This window comes from Microcaecilia unicolor, chromosome 4 (assembly GCF_901765095.1).
Source record: "Microcaecilia unicolor chromosome 4, aMicUni1.1, whole genome shotgun sequence".
In the NCBI taxonomy this organism is placed as follows: Eukaryota; Metazoa; Chordata; class Amphibia; order Gymnophiona; family Siphonopidae; genus Microcaecilia; species Microcaecilia unicolor.
Genome location: NC_044034.1, coordinates 339639427 through 339663415, shown reverse-complemented (window position 1 = coordinate 339663415; position 23989 = coordinate 339639427). Strand labels below are relative to the sequence as shown.

General features: G+C 39.0%; 2 protein-coding genes across 2 annotated transcripts in view; both read left to right on the top strand.

The window, feature by feature from the left end:
• Positions 1-23712, top strand: part of LOC115468173 (protein Jade-3-like) — a 40343-nt gene extending 16631 nt beyond the window's left edge. Inside the window, 6 exon segments of the mRNA XM_030199713.1 lie at positions 1406-1570; positions 8804-9015; positions 12822-12859; positions 12861-12987; positions 22493-22611; positions 23670-23712. Coding sequence (XP_030055573.1) covers positions 1406-1570; positions 8804-9015; positions 12822-12859; positions 12861-12987; positions 22493-22611; positions 23670-23712 — 704 coding nt within the window.
• The window catches only part of LOC115469451 (protein Jade-3-like), a 166056-nt gene that overhangs the window by 76490 nt on the left and 65577 nt on the right, over positions 1-23989 (top strand).

Genomic DNA, 23989 nt, shown 5'->3' with positions numbered 1-23989 from the left:
TGCTAGACATAACACATATTTATGAGGTTAGCAGAATGATAAAGAACACGAAACCGTGTCCCTGATCAGTAAATTTAATTACAGTTTGCTTTTGGGAAATCATAGATTTGTCAGCATTAAGTGACTTAAGATCTGTTGCCTGACCAGATACTTGACACTGAATTAGAAAGATAAAATATAGGCCAGATTGTTTCTAATATGCTGGAAGGACAACTGCTGACACATTCTGATATTACAACAATTTTCCATGATTCTGCTGAACTTTCATAAGAAAAGTAATGATTAATGAGTAATGTTTTCCATATGATGCTGATAACATGTGATTGGTTCCTGAATCTAATGATGATGTGGCATTGATTGCGTACCAATAAAAATAAGAGGTCTGAAGTGTATCTCTGAGCCAGCCCTGTAGAATCTCTGCAGTTCAAGAGACTCAAGAGTTCGCTCCGCATTGACCTTTGCTTTTATTTTATATATATATTTTGTGTATGTGCTTTATTTCCATTTCACTTGACCTCTTCAGGGGAATCTAGTCTAGGATAAAGATAGGTTCTCTGGTGGGGGAGGGCATATAAAGATCAGCCTACCCTACACACTTTTATGCTCTCTCGATGATAAAGTTGGGCCATTTTGCAGCCGTAATGCAGTGGGCAGCCAGGACTCAACCATACATGCAATTCCCCATCCTTAGTTTCTGGGAGGCCTACTAGGTGCAAATGATCGTGGCGGTTACGATTTTCATGATCCTCTTCGCTGGTTCTGCTACTCCCAACATTCAAAACAAATTATCAAGGCCTGCTGTATGGGCCTCCTGCTGTACAGTATGCTCCTCAACTTGTGCAAAGCTCTGGTTATGGGAGTCAAGGCTATCCTTGACTTCTTGTATAGCCATCCCCTGAATTTGGGACAGTTTATCTTCCATAACACCTGTTAAGTGCATTCTTAAGCTCCATTATCGCTACCTTATCCAAAGTTACCACCAGACTAGCAGGTGCCATCGCCATCTTGGAAGAGCTTGTGCATGGAGGGTTTCGGTGATGTACTGAGCCTTTACTTGGCATAACCCACAGATACCGCCCGCCCAGTTGCCTGCTGAGCAGCTAGCACCCCGAGATACAAAATAGGGCTCCAACAAGCGAAAATTCGGTATGTTAAAAGCAGATGTAGAGGGATCAACCTGGAGCTCCTCTCTAGGGCATCTTGCTAAGTCATCTGCATCATGTGACAGCCCCCCCCCCCCCCACCATATTTTAAAATATATTGAAAACTACTTGAAATGCTCTAGGCCAAGTTGAGATTGAAAATAATACAAACCTATAAAATGATGATAGTGTAATTATGGTTACCTTTTTATTGATGCTCGTGTTATACATTTTTAGAGTGATTGCTGAAAAAGTGAAGGAAGTATTGTATTCACGACCCAGAAAGTACATTCATTGCTCCAGTCCAGAGCCTGCAGAATATGGCTACATCAACATTTTGGAATTGGCAGAGAACATGTGTCAGTATGACTTAGATGAAATGGATATGTTTTGGCTACAAGAACTCAATGATGAGCTTGCAGAAATGGGTAAGAATTATTTATCTGTTTGTACAGACAAATATGTATTGGTTGTTTCTATGCTGAGCTGATCTGAGTAAGTTTTTTTTTTTTTTTTTTTTTTTTTAAGAAATTTCTCTGACAAGCTGGATAAATCATCCTCACGAGTGGGTAATATTCAGTGTGCTGAGATAAGCAAAAGATTGAGCATGGAAAGGAGCTGCCATGTAACCACTTTTGAGCCTTGTTAGTCTGTTTACCATCTATTTTGATACTCTTCTCATCTGTAGCTGCCACTGCTGCAAACTTCTGATGTTCAAGGGGGGAAAATACATTTCTTTTCTTTACTTTTTCTCTAATCTTGGGCCTTCTACCACTGTGGAGCCCAAAGGCCATTTAAAATTGAGATAGATTTTAGTTGCCATCCATGGCAGAAAAGCAGCTGTTTTGAGAAGTCTCATTATGGACCACATCTTTGAAAGGATCTGCTACTTTGAGCCATCTCATGATATCCCAAACAGTGCCATATGAATGAGATTGTTGCCTAGATGAATTTGCAAGATCAAGGTGAACGTTTCTCTGTTGCTGTCTTCCCTTTCAAAGACTAGTTTATAGCCGTCAACTTTGTCAACCATTGGACAAAAGGATTCATTTGAAGCTTGACAGCCTTGGAAACTTCTCTTCTCATCTTGATTTCCATAACATTACGTTATTTCATTCAGTTCTTTGTCCACTTCAGGTTTCTCAAAATTCTGCAGCCCTTCTTTTATTTATTTTTTTTTTTAATGTATGTTTATTTCACATAAACAAGTTCAATACAATATCCAATACTTCAGCTTAATATACAGTCAAAATGCGCTGTTGACAACAAATGCTACGCAACCCCCCCCCCCCCCCCCAGGGTAACAACAGTCAGGCTCAACAGTTCAAACCGAAGGAATCCTCCACCTATCAAACAGAGATCCCTCTCCAGTCCATATATATTGTCCACACTTTGAGAAATCTTACCATGTGTCCCCGCTTCACAGCTGTCATTTTAGCCATTAAACAACAGTAATCCACTTTTTTAAAGACTTGATCGCTGTTTGTTTCCAATATCTAGCAATTAAAATACGTGCTGCTGTTACTACATGAGAGAGAATACCATGAAATGAGCAACGTATGTCCTCCACTGGTATGTTAAGTAAACAAAGCTCCGGGCTCGGCGTAATTGCTATCCCCAGCTTAGTGTGGAGGTGTAATATTAAATCTGTCCAGAATTGCTTTATGGTCGGGCAGTCCCACCATATGTGCCAGAATGTACCCCGGGCTCCACAGCCCCGCCAGCAAGTTGAGACCTCCGTGTGAAATATACGTGGTATTCTGTGGGGGGTGAGGTACCACTGGTATAACATCTTGTACCCATTCTCCACCAGAGGTGTTGCCACAGAAAATTTCAGTAAAGTTTTATATATACGGGGCCATTTATCCCGCTCATAATGGACGGATGAAAGAGTCTCCCATTTTATCAGTATTGGGACAAGGGGGAAGATTGATGTAAAAGCGCTTTATAAATCCTGGATATGCCACCCCTCCCTGCCCCCGAGCCCATCGCCCGTTCCAGTTCTGTTACTGTCAACAATAGCTCGTCTTTAGCCTTACGGTGCATAAAATCCCTCACCTGCATCTGCAGCCCTTCTAGTTTACAAATCACCTCAGTTTAATCATGCTTCATCTCTTTGCACTGCCTTGCTTGTGCTCTTGGTAAAATTCATTTCTGTTTAATGTTGTCATGCACATGTTTTAAACCTATCCTTGACTCTGCTTCTCCTCGTCTGACTTACTGTCTCGCTACATTCATGCCAGATTTGCTTTTCTTATTGCACATTTCTCTTTAATAAGATCTATTCTTCTAAAGTACTGGGGGCTGTGGCTACGAATGTTGGCTGTGCAAGTTGGGACAAGGGAGTTGTGTTTTTAGCATATTTGCTTTAGATAAAACAGTTCTCCATAAGTAGCGATGTTTCTCATTGCTACTTATGATTATGATTTGAGTAGTGGTTTTCAACCCAGTCCTCAGGGACCTCCTTGCCAGTTGAATTTTAAAGTTATCCACAATGAATATGCATGAGATAAATTTTGCATGCACTGCTTTCTTGGTATGCAAATCTCTCATGCATATTCATTATGGATATCCTGGAAACCCGACTGACCAGGTGGTCCCTGAGGACTGAGTTGAAAACCACTGGATTTAAGCATATTATGCGTTTTCATGAGTCTTGTTGTAAAAGAATGCTTAAGCAAACAGATGCACTGTTGAGGTTTACTTCGTAGAATGGCAGAATTTGGCCATAGCAGATGAGTGTGGTAGCCGTGTTAGTCCACTCTTAAAGGTTATCAATAGAAATCAAACAAAATAAAACATGGAAAAGAAAATAAGATGATACCTTTTTTATTGGACATAACTTAATACATTTCTTGATTAGCTTTCGAAGGTTTCCGATCTGAGGAAGAAGGGCAACCTTCGAAAGCTAATCAAGAAATGTATTAAGTTATGTCCAATAAAAAAGGTATCATCTTATTTCTCTTCCGTGTTTTTTTTGTTTGATTTCTATTGATAGCCATAGCAGATGAAATTCAAATAGTTGCATACTTGTTGTGATCTTTGGGAACAACCCAGAAGAGTTTGTGATGTGGGAATGATATTGGGGTTTAGTTGTCCATGTTCTTTGATTTGTATTTGAATATTGTTGTAATTCATGGTTGTATTGTTGCCGTGATGTAATTTGCTCTGGCTCTTTCTTGAAGAAAAAAAAGGTATACAGAAAAGCTGTGGGTAAATTGTATGGTGAGAGACATGTATGTTTAACTCATTTTTATTAGAAAATTACAGGTACAGTAGACATTCAATGACATTCACTTAATATAACAGGATATCTCAGCATTCTGTGGCTTGTCAAATTAGTATTTATTTTCACCTTCCTTCCCCCTCCCCTATCCCTCTCTACTCCAATTTCTAAATTATCCTCTGTCATATAAAATTACTTTCTCAGAAGTTTAGTAAGTGACTTCTTGCTGCCGGGTGAGAGACATGTATATATAAAAATATTATGTGAATGGTTTTGTACCTCACTTTGCATTTTGTTTTAAGCTTAACAAATCTAGGCCAGTTTTGGAAACTAATTACAGATGGCTGCATTTTGCGTGGAAGGACCTATAGTTAAGAGGAGACCATTTTAATTGAATTTAGAAGCTAGTTAAGCTCTTATGTTGATCTCATAACATAAGTGCCCTTTTATTATTTGGACATAGGTGTCCTTTTATAAATTTATTCATCTAGGAGACACACAGGTTTTTTTTTTTTTTTCTTGTCATGTTAACTCTTCCCAATATCTTTACTCACAGCAAACTATTCCAAACGTTTGTACTATTCCAGTTTTCCACCTGAAGAGTTCTCTTCTGTGAGCTGCTCTTAAATTTCACAATTATCATATTTTCCTGTCTGCCATCCATCTCCAGAAGATCATGTGTCTTGAGTATCTTGACTAAATTGCAAGCTCTAATCAACTCATGATGTGCGCCTTTCACATACAAGTATTGTAGCTTCTAAATCTTATTATAAAAGGGTCTATAGAACTACACTTTGAAGTTATGTGGAATGACATTAAAGGCATTCTTTTGATTTATTATGTAAGATATTGGGAATTTTTTTTTTTTTTTTTTTTGAGGAACTACTTGAAAGTACTTGGAAGCCGCTATGGACCAGATTCTATTTATATGGCACCTGAAAAATTGGTGTTGAAAAAATTTCCGCTTATGTGTAATCTATAAACCGCACTTAGATTTAGGTGTGGTTTATAGAATACACCTAAGTGGGTTTATAGAATATGCCTAGGGGCTATGCCAGTGCCTAACTCTAGGTGCATTCATTTATGCCAAGGAAAACTTGGTATAAATACCGGCGCCTAAGTTTGGTGTGGAACAGATGCATTCTATAACTCTGCTTGCAAATTTTTGAAATTCCCATGAACCACCCGTTCCACGCCCCCTTTTTGGCAGTGCACATTAGAACTTGCGTGCACCACTTGACAGAATACACTCAATGAGTAGTGCACATAAATTTTAATTAATGCCGATAATTAACATCCAATTATCAGTGCTGATTAGCTTGTTAACCAGTTAAGTTTTGCACATTCTTATGGAATGTTCTTCGATATTTGCACAGAAATCTCGGCGCTATATATAGTATCTGGGGGTATGCTTATACTTGCAGTTTTGCCTGATCTCTCCTTGTCCTGTACCAGCTGAATCCCAGATCCTTAAGTTAGCTGTATTGCTGTAGTTCTTTTGCTCAGATTAGTGTTTGTGGTCTGGATTGGCCACTGTTCTATCTACTCATTGTTTTATAGAGGTCATTCATATCTCCACTTAGCCATCTCTTCTCTAAACTGAAGAGCTCTAATCCTCATAGGAGCGGTGTTCTCGTTCCTTTTTTTTTTTGTACTTTTTGTAATTCTACGGTTTGAAATTTTCCGTTCACCCACTCAGCACCCTGGGGCATCAGTGAGGTTTTATTATAGCTGATGAAAGTTCCCATTGTGCCTCTAGCCTTATCTTGGCTAACGTAGCAGACATGAGAAGTTGATGTTTTATGGCAGTCATTTACATAAAGAAAGTTCTAAGTTTTTATAAGTCTATAAGTATCCATGATGGGATAGAGGTCTTAGTTCTGATCTCTTCTGTCTTGAATTTCTCTTCTGCCTTGAATTTAACCCTATATTAACATGTCCCAGGCTTACTAAACCAAGATTTTTTTTGTGTGTGTCTGATTGAACTTGAGATCTGATATCATAATTCATGCTGATTTAACTGTTACCAATGTTATGATTGCTGAATTTCTGCAAACTATCACACTTACGAAGATGCCAGTTGAAGGACCTATCCATAGTGTTGGTCATATTAGGCTTAATATTTGTAATCCAATTTTGTTTCAAAGGTTCACGAATTCAAGCTAATATCCGAACACATCTTTGGTCAGATCACTCACTTATTATTTGTTCTCTTGTTATGAAAAGTCCAGATCCCCTGTCTAAAGTAAACCATTCTACATCTCACGGGAACTTTACACTGTAGATGATGTCAGACTTGACTTGTGCCAGAGCTTCAGTTTTTAGATTCCCTTTCAGTCTCTGATATGATTGAATTTTAATTCATTAACAGATGCTTTAGATCAGTTAACTCCTTGGAAAGAATACTCATGTAAGAGATTTAAGAAAGTCACTTAGTTTACTGATCAACTGAAACTTTATAAGCAAGAATTAAGAAAATACAAACATGAATGACAAATGTAGCTTTGGAAACTCTTATAATTTACATTTACAGCAATATCAGTTGGCGACCTGATAGACCCAAAAAACATTTTAACAAAGTTATGGCCACTTCTCCCTCAAATACCCAAGAATTGTTCACAGTGCTTGAAAAGCTCACTTGCAATAATTATTTAGGACATTTGTCAGAACATCAGTAAGAATTTTGATAACAATCTAACACCTGAGAAGACTACATGTCCTTTGAACAAATGGTCTGCAGAGGAAAGAATTTACTATGATCTCTGCTCAACAAATTAGCCTTTCAGGTCAGGAACTCCTTTTGTGCATTGGATCTCTGTTACCCCTCAGTTTTGAAATTCATGAGTGCAGTCCTAACTGACAGTGTATCTACACTAATAAACAAGTTATTCCAGTAAGGCATTTTTCCGGATCTTTTAAAGCATCCTACTGTTAAATGCAAAGTCTTGGACCCTGGGGATAGCAGAAAATTATCGGTCCATATCATCCGTCATTCCTTGCTAAGGTCTTTTGAAAAAGTCGCACTAGATCAGTTGCAGGATTTCATTGACAAGCATAAATGTTTGGACAATAAATCAGTTTGGATTTCATCCCTAGCATAACATGGAAACGTTAATCTTGGTTCTTGACACAATCTGGTCTAATTTTGACAGAGGTTCTTGGTATTCTCTTTGTGACTTTGGCTATTTCTGCTACCTCTAACTCTGTAAACCATAGCATTTTATTGAACAGAATGAACACCATAGGTGTAACTGGTACTGTGGTAGAATGGTTTAGATCACTTGTGGCTTCTCAAATATTCAGTAGTTTGTGGATCAGACAGATCAGATTGGTTTGATACTCTTTTAGGAGTACCTCAAGGTTCAGCACTTTCAACAGTGCTGTTCAAAGTCTTCCTAATTCTACTATGTAAGCTGTTAGCAGATCTAGGCTTACAATGCAGAATTTATGCTAATAGCATACAATTATGCTCAGGTTAGAAGAATACAGGTCAATTTTTCTATATTGGTTGACTTGAAACTTTGAAACTTGTTGACCCCATGATCTATAAAGAGCAAGGGTCCCTTTACAAAGATGTTGAAGACAACTGTTTAAAGGCATTCACATGAGAAACACAGCCACAATACTATTACTGATTTGAATCTGAAGACCTAAGAACTCCAGGTTCAATCTCTTTTATCCCGTTGGCCTAATAGACAGATTTAAGGCATGATGTATAGTTGGACTCAAAATTTTATGATCTGTTGGTTGTTTTTTTTTTAAACTGTACTTTCTGGCCTGCAATTTTATGTTTTGCAAGCTGCCGAGAATAGCAGATCATGCGGCATATAAATTAAATGAATAGATACATTTCAGTTTGCAGATTCAGTGAATTACAATATCTTATTGACCTTCAATTGGCTTTCATTACGACTGGATGGTGCAGTGCTTGCATGCATTCTAAGTTCTTATCCAAGATTGTGATGGATTTAGGTTTAGTTAGTCATGTATATTAATGCAGAGCATATATTCATCACTGTGAATTTTTGGAGATGGGCAGATAAAATGAGAATCCTTTTTTCCCCTGAAGACCATATTCAAATAAAAGTGAACAAACTTGTGTGCTTTGGATTATAAAGAATGATGCCTTTTGACTCAAGCAAACTAAAGACCTCAAAGTACACCCATCTTGTTTGTTTTTGCTCCAATAAAAATGACTCTAGTTTGTGTGACTGAATGTTTCTGGCAGCCTGTTGAAGTTTAAATTTACTCCATTGCTAGTTGTTACTGGAACATGCTTTGCTGTCCACAGAATATCTATCTAGTTCCCAGCAATGATGAATTACAATATTTAGTAAAATGTTTGAATATCTGTTTTTACCAGCTGCTACTGCTTGTTCCATTGGCTTTGTTGACTTGTGTACCTCTAAATTGCATTTTCCCTTTTTTCTTGTAGGATGTGGGACAGTGAATGAGAATATGATGGAGAAGACTGTTGAAGTATTGGAACGACAGTGCTATGAGAATATGAACCATGCTATAAAGACTGAGGAAGGGCTAGGTATAGAATATGATGAAGATGTGATCTGTGATGTGTGCCGTTCCCCTGACAGTGAGGAAGGGAATGATATGGTATTCTGTGACAGATGTAACATCTGTGTCCATCAGGTTAGTGCTATATAAAGTCGAAAAATATTTAATTTAGAAATGAATAAGGATGTGCAGTTGTTTTCAGCCTCAAATGAAATGTTGGTGTTTTTCCTGTGCCATGAGTGCACACACTGCAAAAAGTACACACTATATCTTGATAGTGCATATATGTGCATTTCACGAAGTGTGCAGTATTGAAAAAGAGTGAAAACGTGTGCACTGTTGAAAAATAGTGCATAATATTTGTAGCAAATTGTGAATAAACAAACTGTTTATGACACTTCCCTGGGGGGTGAGAGAACAAAATAAAATGAAATGAACATTTTTGGCCTGCGCACCCCCAGAAATGAATACAATGGTGCCATACCCTTTTTCCATGAATTGAAACTAATACAGAGAAACACTGATTAAGTTAAATTAATATAATATAGTTCAGCTTTAATTTGTCAAGAACAAGTCTGCCTATTGAATACCTTTAGATTATGTACAACATAAAGATTTATTTTTAAAATGTTGGTCGATAAAGTGATTTAACCGGCCAGAAACTGCTCGTGGCCAGTTAAATTGCTTGTTCGGGGCTAAATGGTCACGCCACTTAATCGGTTAATGCCACCAAAAATGACCATTTAATGCCTTGTAAAATTGGCTATTTAGGGAGCAAGCCGAGGATGGAGTCAGGACTTCACTGGTTAAATGCCGATATTCAGCTCTTTCACTGGCCAAGGTGTCCGCATAAATAGGACCGAATAAAAGTTGGTCCTATCTTTATGTGGTGCCCCATAGCTAGTTAAGTGCTAAATATCGCACTTAACTGACTTTGGTGTAGCCAGCTCTTCAAACCCGGAAAGTCAATGCCGGAGCCTGGACACATGTCCTGGCATTGAATTTCTGGCATAACACTGGTGGCAGGGTTGATATTCCACCAACAAAACTCAGAGCTGCTGGTGGAATATCAACCCTGTTATTTTTAATGTTTTGCTATTTTTGTCTTGCATTTTTGTGACTCTCTTGCTTGGAAACAAACCATATTTAGCAGTCACTAATTACATCTTCACCATTGTCATAGTTCAAAGTATGCTCCCTAGTTCACAAAATCATTCACGGAGATGCGCCAGCCTACGTGTCAGATTTGATAGACTTACCACCCAGGAGTGCCAAAAGATCATCCCGCACATTCCTTAATCTGCACTTCCCTAATTGCAAAGGTCTAAAATACAAACTAATGTACGCATCAAACTTTACCTACTTGAGCACACAGTTATGGATCGCATTGCCGCGCAACTTAAAAACGATCCACGAACTAACGAGCTTCCGCAAACTACTGAAGACCCATCTCTTTAACAAGGCATACCACAAAGATCAACCAATGTGAATACACACAACTCCTCCACATATATTCAGGACTTCTTACAATATCTGTTTGTAACGTTACTATCATGTTTTATCATTATCATGTTGACCAAGATCCTTCTGTAACACTAAATGTTTATTTTCTAATATATTTCCACCATTCATGTATTGTAAGCCACATTGAGCCTGCAAAGAGGTGGGAAAATGTGGGATGCAATAAATAAATAACTCACAGGGCTGCTGGAAAATTAGAAGGGAAGCAACTTGTACAAATATAAAACAGAATTACCATTCTTTGAGGACAAGGAGGTATAATATTCTCACACTAGTAAAAAAAGCCCGTTTCTGTATGAAATGAAACGGGGGCTAGCAAGGTTCCCCCCCCTCTCCCCTCCCTCGGTCTCTCCCTGTGTCCCCTCCGAGTTGCATGCGGTCCTCCCTCCCCTATGTTTGTAGACGGGATGGACGTAAGGCTATGTAGTGCAGTGTAAGCAAGGAAGGCAATTTGGTTAATCTCTGTTTCCCCTGCCCTGTGCAGCCGTCATCGCCATACACTCAAAAGAAAGCAAACCTGTGAGGTGCTGCATCCACGTTGTCGTTGAGGTGTTGGCGGGACGGCGAGCGGCTGCGGCGATGACTATCGGGGAGGAGGGTGGGTGAGGGAGGGCTCAGGGCGGGGGGGGGGTAAGCAAGGAAGGCAATTTGGTTAATCTCTGTTTCCCCTGGCCCGTGCAGCCGTCATTGCCATACATTGCAAAGAAAGCAAACCTGTGAGGTGTGGAGGAAGGTGTTTGAGGGGGACTGTGGGCAGGGGGAGGGGTGCAGCGGCGACTCGGGAGGGGGGAGGGAGAGAGCAGTGGGTCCAGTAGCGACGGGGAGGGTGCGGAGAGAGAGGGTGTTTCTCATGCACGTCGTCATGATTCTCTGTTTGCCCATGAGTGTAAGTCCCTCCCTCGCACCCTCCGACGTTGAGTCTGTGTGGCTGGCTGCCTCCCAAAGCAGTTTTGTCGTGTTTTTGTACGCTCATTTTGGGCGCCATTTTGGTTTTGTTGGCGCACTGGCAGCTGATTGTCAGGCAGGGGGAGGAGTAACTCCTCCATTTCCATTGCATTCCTTTCGTTCAGCAATCAGTTCACTGTAATTGTTCCGCCCTTGACAGCATCACGTTTGACGCGAGGGCGTGGCAGAGAGACATGGTCAGTGGGGTGGCTTCACCACCACGAACTAACGAACCCTTCAGGGAAGTGGGTGGAGCTTTGGGCTTCATTAGAACGTTGGGGTTGCGAATTATGTCTGGATGGGGCGTGGCTGAGGGCGGGTGTATGAGAGTGAGTGGAGCTGACAGGCTACAACAGTACAGAGCTTCAGTGTTTCCCTGCCACACAGTGAGCTTCAGAATTGGAGGTGAGAATTATTTATATAGATGTGGGTGATGTTATCCATGGAGTCCAGTGCGGACACTGCCAAGTGCACTGCCACTTTAAATCTTTGAGGCTGTACCCCCACCATGTATGTGCGAGTGATTACATTAGGCAAGCAGTTCCTTGCTGAAACAGGACTTCAGTTCATGCTATATTAATACATGGCTTGAAGTAGCTGGTGCTTAGGTTGTTACCACCTCTGTTAGTAGTTATCTATGCAGGGGTCTTACCCTACATAGGTAAAATACAGTTGATTTGTGTTTTACATGTTGTGATCCCCATGAACTCAAGGGGTTTGATAGAATTTAAGTGTTGCATATATGCACCTGCTATATTGCCAAGTACACAAAATGCATGTGGTGCAATTTCTCAGTTGCAATGGTCAACATTTGTTTTAAGTGTCGGCTGCTGTGGTTAAGTTATACCCTGGATATTTTGCACCAGTATCCAGGTGTAATTGGCCTCCAGCTCTTCCTACCAGATAATGTCTACATTCAGTGCCATTACCTAGATAACTTAGGACAGCTTTTTTGTGTCCTTAGTTATATGGATATTGGCGCTGAATATCTGCATTATCTGAGTAACTCACAGCTCTGCCCCAGCGCTATCCTGATAGCATGAGGGCAGTTCTGTTGAGATTTTCAGTGCCATTATCCAGATAGTATGTTGAAAATGTGTTTGGCCCCACAGCGGCACCTGCAACCTGGATAAGTGCCACTAAACATCAGGCAGAGGGCTCTCTGTGGTAAGATTCAGTAAGCCAGTATTATTAAATTTCTTTACTAAGTTCTTATTTATAGTAGACAAACATAATATTTGGGATGTTCCTTAATATCTAGGTGATTCCTCAATGGTTAAATCATGGCTAAGATGTCTTCCAAGTGTTGTGTGTGTATGTATGCGTATGTCCATGCTCATTAATCTAGTATGCTGTCAGCTGTGACTTAAGTAGGATATCTCTGGAAGTTCCTTACACATGCTTACTTCTTAGTTTGCTAACTAGCTTGCCTTCAGCTGGTTTTTAAACATCTTCCCCTTTAATTTTGTTTCTAGGCATGTTACGGAATTCTTAAGGTTCCTGAAGGAAGCTGGTTGTGGTAGTTGTGTTCTTGGGATCCATCCTCAGTGTCTCCTATGCCCAAAGAAAGGAGGGGCCATGAAAGCCACTAGGACAGGAACCAAGTGGGCTCATGTGAGCTGTGCCCTCTGGATACCAGAGGTAAAATGAAAAGTAATGTTTCAGCTTACCTATTTCTTTTCTTTGTTGTCATTTTATTAATAAACAAGTCCAATTTTTAGATCCTCTGGTTTTGAAAACCTTGGTTCATGCTTGTATTCTTCACTACATTGAATCGTCTACAACTCATGCAAAATACTGCTGTCAAGTTAATTTTAATGTGAATAAATGTGATCATGTCACACTTTTGTTTTTAAATATTGATTACACATTCCAAGCAGAATCCATTTTAAGATTTTGTTCGTCACTCAAAAAGTTCTTCACACTCAGTTTCCTCTCTGTTTTCCTCATTGTTTATTCCATACCAGCCAACACAATCTTCCCGTTTCTCGACTGCGATTCAACTGGTTATTTCTTCCCTCAGGAAGCTGACAGTTGCCTTTTCATGGGATTCAGCATTTGGTTGTGTAGCTCCTACCCTTTGGAATCAACTCGCTAGATATTTGGAACAAACAATCGTGGAAGAAATTCAAAGCTATGCTCAAAACTTGGATTTTTTTGTTGTGTGTGCTTTTCCTGATCCTACTGATCAAGTTTAATTTTAGCCTCTCCATTGAGATACAGATATATTCTTTGGTGACAGTTTCCCTATCCTTTTGTTTCTTGCCATAACTATTGTGGAATTTTTGTTGTGCTACTCCCTCCCCTACGTGGTTTTGATGGCCAGTTGTGACCTGTTAATGTCTTTATGTTCCGACTAGATTATATTTTTGTTCACTGCAATGATGGGTGCACGCTATGTGTAAAGAGGGCACAGTTTTCTTAGACTGCACACTTTGTGAAAGAGACGCACTCTTTGCACATAGTTTGCACTCTTTAAGAGAAGTGTCACCTCTTTACGTATGGTATGCACTCCCATCCAAAGAGTTTGCTCTATTATCGGTGAATGACATTTCTTTGGAAATGACAGCTCATTCCTAATAAGTAGGCTGTGATTGGTATGTTTGACTTCTTTGACCTCTAACCTGGAAATCTTTTTTACATTTCTCCGTAAGGACTGTGGTAAACGACATCATCATTATATTGTTGCACGCTAGATAGTGCCATTGTTAAACATTTCAACCCATTCTGCCAACAGATGTCTTCCCAAAACAAGTATTAAACTAGAGGTGTGAACATTAGCCACACAGGAGATACAGATGGCTGTTTTTTAGAAGGCTTGTTTGTGATTTTCACATGTAAAAAAACAGCATTTACACATGAACATATAAATGCCTAATCCAGAAAGATAATACTTGCACTGCAAACTCACAGTAAGTAGCGATTTTAAGGGGGTGTGGTTTGAGTGTGATGTGGAAGTAAAATCTACATACCTGTTCCCTGTTTCAAAAAGGGAATACATATGTACAGTATGTAAGGAAATTTGCACATTGGGATTTGCACTTGCTCAAAACAACCATAGGATTAAAAAAAAATACTCACTTTGGCCAGCCTATATAGAACGGATTAGGGGAGTTATTATTCTTAATCCCGCATTTGTTTATTTCCCCCTCCAAATAGAAGCAAATAAGATTGTTACGAGAAATGATTTATCTTGGGGGAAAGAGCTCTAGAGCACTCGCTACTGTTTATAATTTACAGGTGCTGTATTTATAAGTTTTAGGATATTAATTTCTCCACCAATCACCAAAGTATATATAAAAGATACCATATACTCAGAACACAAAGAGACCGTATTTTTAGCTTCAAAAAGGTTGATTTAATATACAATTGCACACGAGAGGTAGGTTTTTAAAAGGATCTTAGAACAGAGAATTTGTGCATAAAATAGAACAAAGTAGCAGGTAGGTTAACTTACAAGTCCTTGTTACAAGCATGCTGTGGTCCAGCTGATTGATGAGCACATGTTCAGGAGCAAGGCATCAGGAGACCCCAAAGAGAGCAGGTCCCCAGAGGAGGCAGGTTCCAAGAGAGCGAGCTGGGCTGTTTCCAGGCCTTTTATAATGTTAGCAGAGAAGCATGGTGTGTTTATGTCCTGGATATTTTGCAAGGCATTATGGTTAATGTAGTCTGTTCACATGACCACATTATAAGTCCTTCCTTTCTGCACATGTCTGAAAGCTGATGGGAGGGGCAGGTATACCTTTGACAAACAAATGTCCTGTTTATGCTTTTCCTCTGAGTTTTTTGTCTTCAATGGCTTCTCCAGACTTTCTGTCTCTTGGGTCTTTGGTTTTCAGAGATGTCCTGATGAGCGTCCAGGTACCCACCTTAGTCAAGCTTTTGTTCAGTCTTTTTAGGTGGGGAGGGCAGAGAGATTTATATATCTGTCTCTTGTCTTTGTTAAGTGTTTGTAATTGACTATCCCTGCTATCAGAAGTTCCCAGAAAAAGGGATAGGGAAGAGGGGCTTGAAATGAAACTATTTTCTCTGCTGCAGTGTCAAATATATAAAAGCTGCACAAATATATTGGTGTATATATATGTATCTGATCCAACACAACATCATGCTACACATTTAATTCTGATGATTGGCTTATAACATAACAAGATTACAGACCCGGTCCTTAATTAGCAGCAGTCACACAGGTAGGTTTGTAAAATGGCTGACACATACTTACATATGTAGATAGGTTGCTGAGTTTCTTTCATTGATCTTTATCACTTTCATAATTGTAAACTTGGATGCTCCTGCTGTATGTGCCATCACATACACATGCATTCCTGCATATATTTTAGAAAAAGTTCTATGTTGGCAGATCCTTTTCTAAAATACTAGCTGAACTGTATATCTTGCCTTGGCTATATAAATTCCAATTTATAATTTCTGTCTAAAATGGGTCTTACAATGTTTCTAACCTTCAGTTTCCCCAAACCGTTCACTAGGGATATTCATAGTGCACTCTGACTTCAGGAAAACCCTGCTAACCTATTTCCTCATTACTGTTCAATACCCAGTCACAAACATTTTATAACCAGTACCAAATTGTATGCATTTCTTTATAGCTTGTTTAATTTATTTCCCATATTTGCTTTGTCACATAATAAAACTACCAATCTGGACAAACACCTATATTTCACCAAATGTCTTTAATTTCCTCCTTTATTCTCTTATCTTTTGTCTGTATTGCTTCGTGCTGTATCCTGTTGTTGGATGATTCTTGATCCCTGTTTCAGTCCCTGCTGGATCCTAGCTTTCTGGTTCTCTCCTCAAGTTTGGGCAACAAAGATTTAGTGGCCACGAGCTCTGGAATGCTCAATATGAAAGAAAGGTGGTCGCCACAGACAGAAGATTGTGTCCTGTCTTCCCTGAACCTGTATGTGGACATAGCTTGCTCACCACTCGTGGGTCTCTGTATTGATGAGAACTATCACATGGCAAAAAAAAAAAGTACCTTTTTTTTTTTTCACTACAAGAGACTTAGCTATGGTCTGATGTCTTTGGATTGCTGAAATTTATTGAAGCAGTAAAGTCTATAATGGCGGTTCCAGTCTACAGACTATAAGACCAGCAAATCTTCAGGAGGTTGATTGTCTATACAACCTGTGTCTAAAAGATTAGCCTTTAAGTATAAAGTCAAACCTATATCTGGTTTCAGTAAAACACAAGTATTGCACGTAAGAACATAAGAATAGCCATACTTGTTCAGACCAGTGGTCCATCTAGCCCAGTATCCTGTTTCTGACCGTGGTCAGTCCAGGTCATGTGTACCTGGCAGAAACCCAAATAGTAGCAACATTCCATGCTATCAATTGTATGCTAAGCAGTGGCTTCCCCATCTAGCCCAGTATCCTGTTTCTGACAGTGGTCAGTCTAGGTGTGTACCTGGCAGAAACCCAAATAGTAGCAACATTCCATGCTATCAATTGTATGCAAAGCAGTGGCTTCCCCATCTCTATCTGAATAGCAGACTATGGACTTTAACTCCAGGAATTTGTCCAAACCTTTTTTTAACCCAAGTTATGCTAGCCGCTGTTACCACATCCTCCGGCAACGAGTTCCAGAGCTTAACTATTTTTTGAGTGAAAAAATATTCCTCCTATTTGTTTTAAAAGTATTTCAATAACTTCATTGAGTGTTCCCTAGTCTTTGTACTTTTTGAAAGAGTAAAAAATCTATTCACTTTTACCTGTCTGTACCACTCAGGATTTTGTAAACCTCAATCGTATTTCCCCATAGCCGTTTCTTTTCCAAGCTGAAGACCCCTCATCTCTTTAGCCTTTCCTCGTATAAGAAGAGTTCATCCCCTTTATCATTTTGGTTGCTCTAATTTGAACCTTTTCAAAGACGAGAATAAATCGAACATGCTAAACAATTACTTCAGAAAATCCTGGGGAAGGACCGCAGTCGCTGCCAATGGAATATCTGGGACTGGAGTGGATATTGCACTGTTCATGGAGGAAAGCATTTATAAACATCTTGAGAATCTGAAGGTGGACAAAGCTATGGGCCAAATGGGACACATCCCAGGATACCGAGGGAGCTCAGATAAGTCCTGGTGGGACCTCTTAAAAATTTATTTAATAGAACTTTAGAGATGGGAGGTTCCATGGGATTGGAGATGGAGATGGGATCCCTCTTCATAAAAGTGGAGACAAGGAAGAAGTGGGAAACCACAGGCTGGTAAGTCTCACATTGGTGTAGAAATAATGGAGTCGCTGCTAAAAGAAAGGATAGTTAACTTTCTAGAAGCCAACAGGTTACAGGATCCGAGGCAACATAGCTTTACTAAAGAAAGTCCTGCCAAATGAATCTGATTGATTTCTTTGACTGGGTGACCAAAGAACTAGATGAAGGATATGTGCTAGATATAATCTACTTGGATTATCTGGCTGTTCTCCGAGGGGAGATAGCTAGAAGGTGGAGCAATATAACTGTACCACAGGTATCACTATTAAATCTAAGCTTTGGCAAACATTATTTAAGCAAACTAACTTTTTATGATGTGGACATCAGGATGTAAACTATTTCTGGACTGGTACAAGCAGGATTCTACTTGAAAGTTCTGATCCCAATTAGAAACAAGGAAAGATCTTGAATTAGAGATTTTATATAGGCCATACGGGACAGTACAACACTATTCGTCAGAACACAGCCCTGTATTAGATTGCCACTGTTGAGTAGTATTTTGTTTTTGTTTTGTAACGTGAGGTTGACATTTGGAATATGTTACATATTTTACCTTTTCTTTTGGTTGGGAGAGGGGGATGGGGGATTTGATGTTATTTTCTTTTGTTGTTTGAATACTATAACATTAATAAATATTTAAAATAAAAAATAGATTTTCCTTTAGGAAAAGAAGCTCCCTTTCCTTTGCAAGGCAGACTCAAAAGGCCCAGCACCAGACATGCACCAGGCTGCTCCAGAGGGAAGGTGGCAGCCCAAGCAGACCTCACTTTTGATGTAATTACTTGAACACTATCTGTTCTTTTTCAAAACACATTCTTCCCTACCTGTGGGAGAACGAATTCAGTTCTTGCTTGGGGAATGAGGGAGCATAACAGATTCTTGAGTGCTCAACATCAAGTCAGGATATCGCTGAGGTTTCTGTTCCTCTGAGAAGACCATTTACCTGGATCAACAATTAGTCCCATGCCCAACTTCTCAGAGATCAAATCAAGCAACTTCTTCAAGTCACGAAACTTGGATAAGCTGGGGAAAATAGTGTTAAATCTTCTTGAACTAAGAACAATTTTTAGTACTTTCAGAGCTTTGTCATTGTATTGTCAGGAAAGTGAATCTTGGTCCAAACAAATAACCAAATAGTGATTTTGTTGCAAATATAAATAAACAAGGAGGAACTAGTTCTTGTGCCATCTGAATAGAGGGAACTGAATATCTGGGACTGGGATATCCCTTGATATATGCTTCTGTCAGAAACATAACCTTCTGGGAGCATAAAATTTGATTGAGGGCAAACTCAGTTATTGTCTGGAACCTCACAAATGGCCTTTGAACAAGGAGTTAGTAGAAGATATAGTCCAGAAATGAATCATCTTAACAATAGATGTCTTTATATCAGAAGACAGGAAGCAACTTTTTTGATGTTTTGCTCCAGAAGATCAAGATACAGCAGATTAGCTTTAGTTTCAGCATACACTTGAGAACAATACTTCTTGATGTTTGTCCCTCTGGTTTGCTTATACCCAGGGCTTTGCAACAGTTAAAACAGGCCATTGTCTCATAGCCCTGCCCTAGCCTCATCAAGCCTTATTTCTTTGTCTGTACCAGCTATCCATCTGGACCCTGGTTTGTTTAGTAGAATCTCCTTCACCGATAAGATTGAAGAAATAATCTACCTACATTCATCTGCATGGATGTTGAATACTCTCTAAATCTCTCTATCTTTCTTGAGAAATGGAAGATATTCTTTATCTTCTAGGAAGGACTATACTAGAAAATCATGCAGCTTAAAGTGGAAAAGGTTTCATTTGGTGTGTTCAAGAAAAGCTTGACCTGTCCAGCTACTCTCCAAGGAGCCTGCTTCAGTATTTTTCAACTTTCGCTGTGTGGCTCAAGTGCCACCTTAGTAAAGGTTCATTTGAGTGCAATAGTGGTTTATTATGAGCACATTAAAGGAAGCCCTATATTGCTTTCTATGTATTGGTGTCCAAGAGTGTTCAAGGGAGTAATGATGCAAAAAGCCTTCAATCAGCAGACCGTCTGTTATATTTGTAGACTACGCTCCATAAACAAATTTATCACAATAGTGGTTTATAGTCCCCTCCATGTGTGAATGATTTATCTTGCTCTCTACAAAGATTCTCTATTACTGGTAAGTAACTTTGCTTTACTGACTTCATTCTCTGGAACAAGAATTCTCTAACCTTGTTTTCCTTAAAACTCATCTTTTTTTTATTTCCGGACTTTTTCTTAGCTGAATATTTTCTTTAGGTCATTTAAGTTTTCTATCATAATCCATTTATGTATATATTGAGGGTAATTTTATAAAGCCCTTCTGAAGTTAGAAATATTTTAACCACAGAAGTAGGCACTTATATCCCTGGCAATTTTATATACATATAAAAGTATGTGGTGTTAATGCATAGCTTTCAGTTTTTATTTTTGGGGGGACAAAGGTTGGGCAGAGGTGTTTTAAAATACATGTGTATCAATACAAAGCTAGGTTGACCATTTGTGCTTGCCTCAGAGCAAGTATAAAAGTCTGTGCCTACCTTGCTGGGGGGAGGGGGGGAGAAGATGTGGCTATTTTATAAAAGCCCAATTGACCCAAAATAGGCTATAAATATAACGTTCTGCTGAATCCCTATCAAACACTATATTTCTTAGGATATCCAATGAATCTTTTTGAATATCGCTCTAATCCAGCCAAAAAAAGTGTTGGACAGTGAACCTCAGTTGTACTGTACTGCACCAATTAACTCTTACGCAGAGACTTATGTACTCCAGTCGTCATCGGTTAAATATCCGCCACCTCCTTTTAATAATTGATTTTTTTTACTTTTGAATCTTTCATCCGATCATATTTAACTTTTATTCAATACTCCTCTTATAGATGGAAATTCTTGGTGTGGTCGGCTATAGGGACACTCTTCTCCGACATGGCACAATTTCGCTAGATGCTTTATCAAGGAAGTCCCCTATAAATTAGCTTCCATCATGTGTTCGGCTTGATGTCAGCAGGCTGATGGATGTTAATTTATAGAGGACTTCTTTGATAAAGCATCTAGCTACGTTTTTTTTAATTGATTTTTTTTTCACTAGAAACTTGCCCAGACTAGTTTCTTTTTTTGAACATAGTTTTACCTCATTTTCTGGCAATGAATTCCAGAGTTTGTGTGTTGAGTGAAAAAAAGATTGTCTCCAATTTGTTTTCAATGTACCAATTAGCAACTCCCTTGTTCTGTCCCTTAGTCTTTCTACTTTTTAAACTAATTTGTATTTACTTATTGTATTCTACTCATGATTTTTATAGACCTCTATCATTTTCCACTTGGCTGTCTCTCCTCAAAGTTGAAGAGGCCTAACCTCTATAGCCTTTCCTAATAAGGGAACCATTCAATCCCCTTTATCATTTTGGTCACCCTTCTTTGTAGCTTTTCTGATTCTGCTATATCTTTATCAGATATGACTTTCAGTAATTCCACACATTACTCACACTAATAGATTCAAATTGATTGTGTCTAAGTCACAAATTCTATTTTTCGGGAAGGGTTAATTCTCTTGTTCTTGAGACCTTTTCAATTGATAGTTTGAAGATTCCAGTCGTAATTAGTCTGAAATATCTTGGGATTTGGTTAGTTTCTTCTTTTTTCTCATCAACTGAGGAACACCATTCAGAAGGCTTTTTTTCCTTATGAGGTTGATTAGAAGAATTTCTAATCAATGCCTTATCACCTCTTTATTAGACTATTGTAATTCATGGTCTTTGGGCTTACCAGTAGGCATGTACATGCATACACATTGTTCAGAATGCAACTGCACATTTGTTGACAAGCCCATCTTGATTTTTCATATTGCACCTGTTTTGAAAGAGCTACATTGGCTGCCAGTTCAGTGGAGAGTAAATTTTAAGACATTAGTTCTGATCCACAAGGCCTTGATAATGATGCTCCTTTCGATTGCAAATTCTCTTAGTATATACAGACCTGTCTTAGTCTGCATTCAGTGAATAAACTTTTGCTTGATGTTCCCTCTTTTCACCAAATAAGACTGAACGCATATCATTCCTCATGTTTATATTCTGGGTGCCACACTATGGAAAACTCTCCCATTTGACTTGCGTAAAATCACTCAATAATTCAGTTTCAGAAATAACTGAAAGCATGATTTTTTTTTTTTTGTTCGTACCTTTACTGCTGCTTAAAGTTACTGCTGTGGACATTGCTCACTTTCTTATCAAATTATACAAAGTCTCTGATTTATGACATTTGTTGTTTTATGGTGAGTTTGTAGTTTTATTCTGTATGTCTTATAAACCGCCTAGATGTGTAGGATGGAGCGGGTTTAAAATAAATGTGCAGTTGCACTATGGAATGACACAAAGGCAATTATGATTCCATTCATTTCTAATAATTGCTAATATTCTGTTTACTTTTTTAGTCACCAGCACACACTGAACAGAAGATTTCAACGTATTGTCTATGATGATGCCTACATCATTGTCCTGGGTGGGATTCCTAATGCTGAACTTTGCATCGTGTATCTATAGTTTGGATTATTCTTCCCTATGTGCATCACTTTGCACTTGCCCCATTAAGTTTTATTTTAGATCCCCAGTCTCGCAGTGCTCTCCTATAATTCCTCACAATCTGCTTGTAATGTAAAAGCTTTGAATGATTTTGTGTTGCTGGTAAATTTGATCACCTCATTTTTTTTCCAGATCATTTATAAAGACGTTAAAAAGCATTTCTCCTAGTACTGATCCTTTGGGGCTTTCCACTATTTACTTTCTTCCATTGAGAAAATTTACCATTAAGCCTTACTCTGTTTTCTATCTTTTAATCAGTTAATTCGCAGTAAGACATTACTTCCTAACCCATGATTTTTTTAAATTTTCTAAGGAGCCTTTGATGTTTGCTTCCAGGTTAGCATTGCTTGTCCAGAAAGAATGGAACCAATCACAAAAGTATCTCACATTCCACCAAGTCGATGGGCTTTGGTCTGCAGCCTGTGCAAGCTGAAGATGGTGCTTGCTGCATTCAGGTATGTATTCAGTGAAGTTGTAGCATACTGTTTGTTGTATAGTAGAGATAAAATAACTTACTTTGGGTAGCACTTGTAATCGTGGGCCACTGGCACAACAGCTTTTTTCCAGATGGGATCAGCATCTAGGTTATTTGGGGGGGGGGGGGGGGGGAACAGTAGCAGAGGTTGGTATGTTTACTTCCCCAAACAGAAAAGGAGTTCCACTGCTTCTGTTTGTAGGTTAATACTTCAGATATTTTGCATACATACAACAATTTTTTTGGGAGGGAGGAGGGAAAATGTATTATCAGCACACTGAAAAGTTGTAACATTACTGTTCAGTGGAACTAAGATCATTTTGTCACTAGAAATGTGCTTTTGTTTGAAATGAAACAGGAAACGTAATGACATTTTTTTTGTTTAATTGCTTCTTGAAAATGAAATGAAAGTAATTTTCTTCATTTTATTTTCATAACAACTGGTGAGCTGTTCTAGACCCCTGTTTGAAAAATCCTGCAAGTAGTAAGGTTCACTAGCTTTTGTCAAAGCTAATTTGCATATTTTGACTGGTGGCCACAGTCATTTCTAGTCACATCAGCCAACCAGAATCATCTATCAAAACCCTGCCACTTCCGTCCCTCCCCACCCCTTTTGATGATTTTGCCAGAAGTGACATAGCCCTGCCCTTTTGGTGATGTCGCAAGAAGCACACAAATGACGGTGACTGTGGGACACACAAATCAAAGATGGTGGTGCCCGTAGGGTCACTTCCTGTTTTACACTAGTTGCTGCTATCTTGGACGAGTCATGTGATGGGAAGTGATGTCAGTCACAAGACACCACCACCTACAGCCTTGGAGGAGCATGCATAGTCACTATAGCACTGAGCATGCTCGGTTGTGTTCCTTTTTTTTTTTTTTTTTAAATAATTGACCGAGAATGAATGGCTCTGAACGGCATGCCATTCCTTGCTCCTAGGCTCAAACAGTCCAGAGCAAATTCGTTCTACACCATGTCTGCTGTATTTGCAAAAACTGAATCTGGTTGATCTTTAAGGCTGTTGAATTGTTTAACAGACCTACTGGTTTTACAATCGTGCCTTCAGACAGATGTTTCTAAAAATGTCTGTGTGTTTAGACAGAATGGGCACTCCAGTGTCTGTGTGTTTAGACAGATGAGGCACCCCTTTCCTTCTCCTATAGTATAAGGGTTTTTTTTTCCCTTTTCAGAACTATGAGGTAGATGCACTAAATGTTTTTCATCGTTAAATGAGCCCTCAGGAAGAATTTCCTATCCTTTCCATGCACTTAAGCCTATTTTCCGACGACAGTAGCAGCTAACGAAACGGAATGGAGATGAGCAATTAGTGTGAAAACCCCATTGAAACGACATGCAC